Source organism: Tiliqua scincoides, chromosome 14 (genome assembly GCF_035046505.1).
Source record: "Tiliqua scincoides isolate rTilSci1 chromosome 14, rTilSci1.hap2, whole genome shotgun sequence".
Lineage (NCBI taxonomy): Eukaryota > Metazoa > Chordata > Lepidosauria > Squamata > Scincidae > Tiliqua > Tiliqua scincoides.
Genome location: NC_089834.1, coordinates 2,570,421 through 2,580,746, shown reverse-complemented (window position 1 = coordinate 2,580,746; position 10,326 = coordinate 2,570,421). Strand labels below are relative to the sequence as shown.

General features: G+C 52.7%; 2 protein-coding genes across 2 annotated transcripts; both read right to left on the bottom strand.

Moving 5' to 3' along the window:
• Window positions 1–1,375: 1,375 nt before the first annotated feature.
• Window positions 1,376–3,526, bottom strand: LOC136634397 (D-dopachrome decarboxylase-A-like). Its single transcript, XM_066609906.1, has 3 exons — window positions 3,381–3,526; window positions 3,112–3,287; window positions 1,376–1,717 (listed from the first exon to the last, which is right to left on the bottom strand). Exons 1-3 carry the CDS (start codon window positions 3,486–3,488, stop codon window positions 1,645–1,647), a joined length of 357 nt encoding a protein of 118 aa, XP_066466003.1. The 5' UTR covers window positions 3,489–3,526; the 3' UTR covers window positions 1,376–1,644.
• A 723-nt stretch (window positions 3,527–4,249) lies between these two features.
• Window positions 4,250–10,326, bottom strand: LOC136634209 (glutathione S-transferase theta-1-like). The gene is made up of 5 exons (XM_066609576.1): window positions 10,215–10,326; window positions 9,269–9,356; window positions 7,906–8,056; window positions 5,535–5,711; window positions 4,250–4,450 (listed from the first exon to the last, which is right to left on the bottom strand). The coding sequence occupies exons 1-5, from the start codon at window positions 10,324–10,326 to the stop codon at window positions 4,250–4,252; spliced, it is 729 nt and encodes a 242-aa protein (XP_066465673.1).

The following is a 10,326-nucleotide window of genomic DNA, read 5'->3' as shown; positions in this document are numbered from 1 at the left end:
GTAATTAAACAGGTCATGACCAAAAATAAGCAAATCTTAATCATATTTCAAGATATGGGAGAGCCCAATTTTCATGTGGGCTGCCCTTTCAGCAGTAACACCTCAGCACTGCTCAGCAGCTGAGAGCCTGAGGGCCGGATAAAAAGCTTCCGCGGGCCACATCCCCCCAGGCCTTATGTTTGACACCCCTGCCCTAAACCTCTGCTCTGGAAGGGTCGTCTTTTGAGACTGTCTGTTCAGCTGCAACCAGAGCTCTTCAGGTTCCACTCATTCCCAGCAGATGATCTGCTCTGGCCAAGCGCATAAGCGTGTTGAAGTCAAAGTGGATGTGCTTCCTTCAGAAGTGCCACTCTCTGCCATAAACCTGAGCAGAGTAGCATTGACTCCCTATCCAAACAGAAAGGCTTTCGTTGAGTATCACCAGTTCCCAGCCGAAAAGACAAAGCTGCCTGCGCCCTTCAAGATGCCTGAAACTTTGGCTTAGCCCATCTTTGCCCAGCCCACAGGTAGGCATTTGATATGCAATGTTGGGCAAAAATGGGTTCAAGGTCCATGTTTTTCTGCTCTAGTCAGGATCACATCCTTTGTGACAGTGGGTGTGGACAACCCTCCACTTCTCACCAGGAATGGCTGCAAACATATCTAAGGGTTGATTGAGATGACTAGGAGCCCCCTATCGACTAAAGGCGCAATCCTAACCCACTTTCCGGCAATGCAGCTCCAAAGTAAGGGAATGAACATTCCCTTACTTTGAGGAGGCCTCTGTGAGTGCCCCCCAACTTCAAAAGGCAGCACACATCCCATGGGCACAGCTATGCCAGTGCCGGAAAGTGGGTGAGGATTTGGGCCGAAGTTACACACAGCCATCACAGAATGAATAGATGCTCCCCTTCAATGCATCAGCACTCTCAGGATGACACAGAAGTCTAAGAATCAGAACAAAACAAATAAAACACAGCAGGATAGGACAGACTTGCCCTGGGGCAGTTTTAGGGGCCACAAAGTAGGGCAGAAATCCCCAAATAAACCTAAACAGTGCAGATAAAACAGTTTAAGACATGATTTATATATGACATCATTTATGATGATCATCATATGATGACATTATGTATACATCATTAACATGTTGTAGATCCCCAACCCCACTACAGTTTCCTCAAACAGCACAATCCCCTCTTCCTGCCCCAGGGATATGTGCCAGGGGTTTTTTTTATGTTTGTTTTTCTGTTTTTGTTCTGTGGCTCCCACCGCTGCCAACTCCTTCTCCATTTGGAGGCCGCCCCTCAATGCACAGCGTTGCCACCCACAGATGATGAGGGCCCCCCTGCCCAAACACCCTGCTCCAGCCCCCCCCCCCAGAAACCAGAGCCAGATGTGAAGGAGGGCACTTTATTCAATGCCAGGGGGTGCAGAGCCTGGAACAGGTGCCCCCCACCCCAGCACAAGGCAGGCCCTTGACCAAAAGGCACAGAATGGAAGGAAGTCCACAGTGTGGGGATTGAAACACGTTCTGCACTCCCCACTGTGCTACCTGCACTCCCCTCCCCACTCCCTGCACTGCATCTGTCTGGAGGATGGAAGGGCTGAGGAGGCCACCAGCATGCGCAGCAAGGTCCTCGGGAGAGCAGGAGGGGAGAGGGCTGCTCACAGGTAGGTCATGACGGTGCCATTCTTGCCGACCTGCCAGGGCTCCAGCGGCTGGAAGCGGATGACGATCCTGGATAAAGGGAGAGAAGATCAGGTGGGTGCGGCACTCCTTCCCTTGGGCACCTTCCTAGAATGCCAGCAGGTGATGCGCAGAGCCAGCAGAGCCTCCCCACCAGAGTCCTTTGAAAAGGACCATAGCCATGGGAGGCACCCAAGCACCCACAACACACGTGTTCCACAGACTCTGCCTCCTCGTGCACCGCATGAACCTGCCCCCCAGAGCCCTTGCAGGCAGTGGGGGGGGGCCCTCCTTCCCGGCCACGGAACAACCCCCCCCCCACATGGTCCTGCTCCTGCAAGGACTCCGGTAGGGAAGCTCTGCCTACTCACCCACCGCAAGCCCCTACTCCCCAGAGCCCTTGCAGGGGCTCCCCCCTTCCCAGCCACGGCACCCTCCTCCAGACGGTCCTCCTCGAAGGACTCTGCCTCACCTACCTCCTCACCCAACGCACGTTCCCTGCCCCCCCCAGAGCCCTTGCAGGCGGTCGACCCCCTTTCCCAGCCACGGAACCCTCTCCCAAGTGGTCCTCCTCCTGCAAGGACTGGGAGGGGAGGCTCTGCCTCACCTGCCTCCTCATTCACCACAAGTTCCTGCCCCCCAGAGCTCTTGCAGGCTCCCTCCTTCCAGGCCACTGAACCCTCCCCCAGACAGTCTGAGGCTCTGCCTTGTTGGAGGAATTTGTAAAAAGTGGTTTCCTCTTTGGGGGGAAGCAGAGTAGCTTCAGCAGCAGACCCCCCCCTTGCTGGGTATCACCCCAGGGAAGCTCCCTCACCCGGCTGACTGCTAATCAATAAAAGACAAAAGACAATGGCTTGTAAAAATTGCAAAGGAAGTTGTTTACTCACGGTTCCACAGAAAGCATATTTACAGCAACTGATTAGGATCAGTGGTTCAGCTAACTTAGAGCTAGCAAGGCCCTAGAGCTGCTGTGTGCCATCTCAACAGGTCAGTGGTCAGAGAAGAAGAGAGGGTGTGCTTGGAGAAGATGGGAAGGTTATAGGGTCTGGGCCACACCCCCACAAAGGTCACAGAAGGAGACAGGTAAAGAGTAGGGTCACTGGACCATCGCTTAACCCTTTCTGGACAGTATCCTGCCATCTCTGGACAGCAGACAGAGTTGCTCCAAACTCCAACATGCCTCACCTGCCTCCTCACCCACCGCATGTCTCTGCCCCCCCAGCCCTTGCAGGCGCCCCCCTTCCCGGCCACCGAACCCTCCCCCAGACGGTCCTGAGGCTCTGCCTCACCGGCCTCCTCACCCACCGCATGTCTCTGCCCCCCCAGCCCTTGCAGGCGCTCCCCTTCCCGGCCACCGAACCTTCCCCCAGCCGATCCTCCTCCTGCAAGGACTGGGCGGGGAGGCTCTGCCTCCCCTGCCTCCCCGCCGCGGCTGCCCCGCTCACCTGTCCGGGGCGAGGGCCAGCTCCCGGGCCAGCACCTCGAAGAATTTGGCGCTGTGCTCGCGGTTCTGCTCGGCGGAGCCCACGACGCCCACCGAGGCCACCAGCAGCTGCGCGCAGGGCGCCGGCGAGCCGCCCACCACCATGCTCCGCTCGCTCCGCACCGTCACGTTCACCCTCTGCGGGGACAAGGCGGCTCCGGCTCAGGCTCCCTCCGACGTCGGGGGACCCTGCCCAGCCCAGCCCAGCCCAGCCCAGCCCGCCCCGCTGACCTCCGGCGGCTTGCCCAGGATGGTGGCGGTGGCCGAGCAGAGCCTGGCCGCCAGGTCCGCGGGCAGCTTCTCCGCCGGCAGGTTCGTCTGCAGCTCCACGAACGGCATCTCGGCCTCCTTCTGCGCTGCCGCCGCCGCGCACGCGCCGCGCACTCGGAGGCTCCTCCCGCGCCCGCCCACCCTCTCTTTCATTCGCCCGGGGAACTCCTTGCCACGGGACGCGCGGGTCCTAGGTGCCTTTCAGAGGGCACTGGAGGGGTTGGAGAAAAAGCTCACAAGCAACGGTGGGCTAGTGCCACCTCCTGGCTTTGGGTGTGAGCCACCTGAGAATGCCAGGTGCCAGGGAGTGGCAGCAGGCTAAAGGATATTGTGGCATCAGGTGGGCCACTGCGGGACATAGGAAGCTGGACTAGAGGGGCCTTTGGCCAGATCCAGAAGGGCTCTTCTGTTGGTCTTCATCACAACTGAGCATCAGACAAAAAATACTTATTCCTTCTCCCAATGTGTAATTGGTCTGTGGAACTCCTTGCCGCAGGACATGGTGATGTTCTCTGGCCTAGAGGAATTGGCAAGCTCGATGGAGGAAAAGCCCGTCACAGGTGACAAGCCATGATGGGTCTGTACAGCCTCCAGGTTTTAGAAGTAGGCTGCCTCAGGATGCCAGGTGCAAGGGAGGGCACCAGGATGCAGGCCTCTTGTTGTGTGCTCTCTGAGACATCAAGTGGGTCACTGTGAGAAGTAGGAAACTGGACTAAAGGGGCCTGTGGCCTGAGCCAGCAGCCAGGCTCTTCTGATATTCGCTCTGCCGCCCCACACCCACCCCGCAGCAGGAAGTGAGGCAAAGACGTGCTTCTTCTTTGCCTGCTTTATTATTTCAGCATCCGCAAGAACATGGGCTTGAGCTGCGCCTTCAGGGCGGGGTCCACCTGGATGCTGCGCAGCTCTTTCTCGTTCAGGATCCGCGCATGTGCCTCATGGAAGAGGTCCTTCCCCACGGACGCCTCCACCCGCTTCCGCCAGTCCAGCAGCTTGGGCCGCCCCTCAAAGACGTTCATGCCAGCTCCCAGGGGCTACGCGAGAGAGAGGGAGGTGCATATAGGCAGCCGCCTGGCACAAAGGAAAATATTTCTTGACCCAGCGTGTCATTAGTCTGTGGAATTCCTTGCCACAGACAAGGAGTGGGAATGGCATCTGGCCTAGATGCCTTTCAAATGGGATTGGACAGACAGATGGAGGAAAAGTTCCCAGGTTACAAGCCAGGATGGGCATGTGCAACCTCCTGGTTCTGAATGCCAGCTGCAAGGGTACAGGAATCTTGTTGGCTCCCAGAGGCATCTGGTGGGCCGCTGTGAGATTCAGGAAGCTGGACGAGACGGGCCCTGAGCCTGATCCAGCAGGGCTCTTCTTATACTCCTATGGGGATTTCTGCTGAGAACTTTCCTGTAGACAGAAGTATGTGATGGAGCGAGGGGATACCCTGGCCATTTGCAGTGGTGGCTTCCAAGTGTGTGTGTGTGTGGGGGGACGACGACGACAATGGCACTGTCACTCGCTAGTAGGGCCGACTTTAAGCCAGTTTTACCAGTTGTTCCCAATTTGGCCTCACCCCTAAGGGGGCCTCCCACTCTAGAGTAAAAATAAACAATAAAATCAATATTTTTACGAAATTGTTTTCACAGTCACTAAAATCAGCAGTTTTGGAACGATTGATTTTTCAAAGGTGATCTATACATTGTTTACTTATAGGCGTACATGCATACAATTTTTATATTCAACATGTGCTTTGATCCATTTGGTCCATGAACTCACATGCACTTTTTAAGCGCACGTTTCCATTCTACCATAGAGACAGAAATAACATTTATTTTAGACTATATCCTTACAATTCTACAGACCTTGACTGTGAACCAGTGGGCAAAAAATGTTTCCAGTGGGGCCCCACAGCTCCTAAGGCCTGCCCTGGTCAGGATGGCCACTTGCCACCTCCAGCTTCGGTTGCAGGGAAAGAACAGAAGGAGGGCTACCCAGAGGCATTGGGGGGGGGGGTCATTGAGGCAAACTGGGTGCTGCCAGGCTAGGTGGCCCCCTTGGGCGTGATCCAGCAGCCCAGCTCTGCTGGAGTTTGGAGGTAACATTCCGAGAAAGGGCTCTCACCTGCATGAGTTCCACCAGGGCTACCAGGTCGGCCAAGGAGACCTCAGTGCCGATGATGAAGGGCTTGTCCTGCAGGAACTTATCCTCCAGCTTCTTCAGGGAGGTGTTCAGGTCCTCTGTCACTTCCTGCACCTTCTCCACGGGCAGTTGTTGACCTAGGAAGAGGGGCATCACCACCTGCCCACCACAGGCAGGGCATAAGCGCTCTTAGCAGCCAGCGTGTGTCCCACAGGTCAAACGCTTATCTCCAAGAGCCACAGATGGAGAAGAAGGACCAGTAGGGGGGAGTGTTAGCTGGGGGTACAAGTAGCCACTCCAGCCTGCCCCCCAGTGGGCAAAATCCCCCTGCTTTTTCTCCTGGGCTGACTTGCTTTGCAAGGGCTTCTGCCTCACAAGTTCTTGTGCTTTAAAGAGCAGTCCTGGGGTTCAGGAGCTGCACCTGTTGGGTTTCTGCCTGTTGTCCAGTTGTTCCAGGCTCAGAGCCTGTCGGAAGAACAGTGCTCATCCCCCAGTGTGCTGTTGACACTGAGCTTTGGGTTGCCACTGGCTCTCCTGACAGAGGCTCCAGGGCCTACACAAGGCAGCAGAAGTTCGTCAGGTGCTGCAGCCACACCTCTCATGTCTCTCACCATCAGTGGCTTTCTAAGGTCATTTGGCGTCCAGGATCCATAAATTTTTGTCCCCTCCATTACAAAATTACTTTTCTGTAACTGAACTCTGTGTGTGTGTATACTAACTTGTAGGGTCATATATCTTTACTTGTATATTCACCGCAGACACTCGCCTATAAGTCGATCTCACAGATAAGTCAAGGGCAGATTTTGAGCAAAAAATCATGGAATTTTCTATGACCCTCCGATAAGTTGGGGGTTAAACTTAGGGGGGTGTCTGACTGATTTTATAGTTTTGACTGATTTTACCCGAGGCCAGATCCTGAAAAATAACTTACCACTGTTACCTAAGAACTGTACAGTCTCTAATTTATTAAAAACATAGTAAAAGATAAGATACATTTTTACACTTTTTAAATTCTGGTCTTCACCACCTTTGTGTAAACACTATCCGTGCACTGTAAACAACATACCAGTAGAACAGTGGTTCCCAACCTGGGATTCATGTACTCCTAGGGACCTTTAGAGGTACTTGAAAAAGAATGGAATAATGGCAGAAAAAGGCAGGTCATGCTCCAGAATGCTTTGCAGGGCCAGCAAGGCAGGAAGGAAGGTTGCTGAGTTGGCTGTGAAAGCCCCACCAACAGCTAGTTTTTGGTTATCAATTCATGTATGAACCAGTGATTGAAAACCAGCACAGTAAAAAAGCTGAAACATAATATGGAAAGTGATCAATCACCTAGCACACTTCTGGTGCAAAACAGTACAAAGGCAGAGTCTTCTGTTCTTCAAAGAGATAAAAAGAGAAAACACTGATAAATACATGAAGTCTGGGCTTTCATATAGAGGAGACGAGGGCTTTTATTATTAATTACAAACATTTTGCTAATGTGAAGGGTACAATTTATGGAAATAGGCTACCATGGGCTCTGCAAGTGAAAAAGGTTGGGAACCACTGCAGGAGATCCATGAATCAAATCCACATTTAAGGTGTCTGGTGTGTTAAGCCAGAAGCTCTACATACAACCCATAACACATAACTGGGAGTGTGCAATTCAATTTACAGCAGAGAGAAGCAGCTGCATATATTTGCAACCCTTTTTACTCAGAAGTAGACCCTCTGCTTTCCATGGGTGTTATTCTTAAGTTCAGAGTGCGATACCATAGTCTTTCGAGACTGAAGGTTGCCAACAACAACAACATTCTTAAGTAATGGTGCATTGAATTGTAGCCTGGGACTGCTTCAAATGGAAAGGAGGATCCCATCCTGGTGTTGAAAAAAGCAGATCTCTGCTAAATGATCTCTGCTAAAACCTTTGCAAAACAGAACCAGGCAAACAGCATTTGCAAAATGGAACAGAGGAGAATAAAAGGTTAACTTTGGCAGGAATTTCCCAGCGAAGTTACTATAGAAACTAATCTCTGCATTGCTTCTAATGACCCAAAGAAATACGGTATATACAACTTTGTGACTCCATATATATATAATCTTATAAATAAACAATTGAAAAGTAAGTTTAAATGAAACAGGTTTTCTGTTTCAAAAAGCAGTCTTAAGTATTGGACACCCCCCTGCAGCCTGGCACCTGTGGCACCTGTGGCCAGCCTGGCACCTCCCGCCATTCTGCTGGATCCCTTCTTGCCACAGGCATGGCTGCTGGGTGGCAAGGGTGAGCCTGGAAACAGGAGGCTTCTCCCACATCTTGCCTGTGGGCAGTGCCATTGTCCGTGGCTTGGGACCACGGGGACCCTCTCCTCACCTTGAGCCACAAGATTTTGGAGGCATTGGCCCGGATAGTGGTGTGCTGCCAGGCCAGATATTCATCGACGCGGCCCCGTTGCTTCATGTCAGGGGGGTACCAGTGACTGGGCGTGTTGTACTTCCGTGACAGGTAGAGAAGGATGGCTGTGCTGTTGGGCCAAAAGGGAGAGTCAGGCAGGCAATGTCAATTTGCCTGCTTTTCCCAGTACCAGAGCCAAGCAGGTGTGAAGCAATCGGAGGCAAATGGCACAAAGATTGCCAACTCTTTTGCCTGCCACTGTAGCTGAGCGTTGAACAGTGACTGATCTAAGGAACTAGGAGGCATTCACAGCGGAGCAATGGATGTTCTACTAAGGTGCAGGGCTGGCTTTAAGCCAATTGGGCCCCATGCCTAAGGGTCCCCTGCGCTGGCGTAATCTCTAGTTTTGTCAAATACACACAACAACACATTGCAATAGACATTTTGATTTTTTTTTCTAAACAAAAAACAGAACATTTTTACTAAATCATTTCACCGTCACTAAAACAAGTAGTTTGTCACTATTTACTTTTCAAAGGTAATCTGCACATTTTGGTTACAATCCTGTCTGCATTTACCTGGGAGTAAGCCCCATTGACTGTAATGGAACTTACTTCTGAATAGTTATGCATAGGATTAGGCTGTCTGTTTAACTATAGGCTTGCACATGTATGCAATTTTATATGAAAAGGTGCTTAGCTCCTTTTGGTCCGTTAACTCACATGCACTTTTTAAGTACACATGTTGGTTGCTTTACATTCTACCATAGAGACATAAAGTCTATAATAAATTTATGTATACCTCTTCTGCAGACCTTGGCTGTGAACCTGGGGCCCTGCCAAAAATGTTTCCGATGGGGCCCTGCACCTCCTAAGGCCAACCCTGCTATGGTTAATGCCTGCACAGAAACTGCTCCTAAAAGGCACAGTTATACAGGCCAGTTGAAAAGTTGGCAACTGTACATTACAGCCCTTAAATGCATCACTGCTCACATTGAGGTCATTACCTTTGGCAGACTCGCAGTTCCCAGTCTGCTTCCTACCCAAGCAATGGAAACCATTTTTTCCCCCTAAACTATCTAGATTAGGCAATGAAGAACCACAGATTTAATCTGAACAAAGCACCCAAAGTGAAGTTGCTGGCCATCATGGTCAGCGCCAGCTTGTACACAGAGAGGTAAGGCAGTTCAGTATCTCTCTCTTGCTGCTGGGTGGAAACATCAGGGCTGCTGGACACCTTGTGCTTTGAATGCTCCCTATAAATACATGAGCAATAAAGGATTGGGGAGGGAGAGGGGGGGCTGTCCTTCCCCCACCCCACATACACCTCGAGTCCTTCCTACCTCTCTTCCAAGATGTAGTCTCCATCTTTCAGGACGGGCACTTTTCGTAAGAAGTTTACCTTGTTAAATTCCTCCGAGAACTGCTGTCCTGGAGTTGATCAATCAAAGCCAGAAAAAGCAAGGTGAGAGGCCCAGCAGATTTGGGGGCTTCCAGCTCTAGGGCACTGCCCCTCTTCTCTCCCCCCCCCGTGTCCCATTCCACACCTCTCTTTTTCATGTGAGGGGGGAGCAGGCAGGAGCGGGAGAGGGGGCAGTGGGGGCCAAGTGAGGGAGGAGCAGGCAGGTGGGAGAGAGGGCAAAGGGGCAGGTGGCAGGGGCCACACTGCTGTCTGAGGCAACCACCTCACCTGACCTGGCAACAGGGCCTCCCCTGTTGTGGCCCATGCCATGCCTGGGTGCCCTTTCAGACAAGGCTGGGCCCAAGGAGGTTGACCATTAAAATCCACACCGTGCCCTTCGGGGTAAGCTGGGAAGGAGGGCAGCCTTGGCAAATGCTGCCCCAGGCTGGGTCCCAGACCCTCTGGAGGGGAGCAGGCTGCAGGGAACTCCAGCTCTGGCTTATGGCTGAGTCCCCCCTCCCCAGGACAGTGGGTCCTGCCTTGGCATGCACCCGTCTTCCAAACCAAAGTCCCCAGGGTTGGGGGAGGGCCTGAAATGAAGGGTCTCTGGCCTGCCTAGTTTTCAGCTTGGTCAGCTGGCTGTGATGTCTCCTCCACTGAACTCTCATGCAAGAGGGCAGGGTTTGCCTCCTCCCCTGGAAAGTGTTGGCCAATTTTGGGGGTGCTTGTATCTCATTCAGTCTGCCCTCCATCCTAGAAGAGTCTTCTTTCCTGTTATATGTGAGGACAGGTGGAGTACCCCCGTTTCTAAGGTGGGGCTGGGGGATGAGGTGGGGGTGGAGGGGTGAGTCTCGCAGGGTGTGTGTGTCGCTTTCCCCCCCCATTGCCTTTCAGCATGTCAATGTTCTTCATCATAAAGGGGATGTTGGTCTTCTTGGCAAAGATGTAGACGGCCCGGCAGGGCTGGGAGAGCAGATCCATGTAGAGCTCCAACACCAT

What these genes read in the sequence shown, in the direction of transcription:
- LOC136634397 (XM_066609906.1), bottom strand. Translation starts at nt 3,488, where the DNA reads ATGCCGTTCGTGGAGCTGCAGACGAACCTGCCGGCGGAGAAGCTGCCC. An exon ending in TCCTGGGCAAGCCGCCGGAG is followed by an intron (nt 3,288 to 3,380) that starts GTCAGCGGGGCG and finishes TTGTCCCCGCAG; the next exon opens with AGGGTGAACGTGACGGTGCG. An exon ending in CTGGCCCTCGCCCCGGACAG is followed by an intron (nt 1,718 to 3,111) that starts GTGAGCGGGGCA and finishes CCCTTTATCCAG; the next exon opens with GATCGTCATCCGCTTCCAGC.
- LOC136634209 (XM_066609576.1), bottom strand. Translation starts at nt 10,326, where the DNA reads ATGGTGTTGGAGCTCTACATGGATCTGCTCTCCCAGCCCTGCCGGGCC. An exon ending in GAACATTGACATGCTGAAAG is followed by an intron (nt 9,357 to 10,214) that starts GCAATGGGGGGG and finishes GATCAACTCCAG; the next exon opens with GACAGCAGTTCTCGGAGGAA. An exon ending in CCAAAATCTTGTGGCTCAAG is followed by an intron (nt 5,712 to 7,905) that starts GTGAGGAGAGGG and finishes TGTGGTGGGCAG; the next exon opens with GTGGTGATGCCCCTCTTCCT.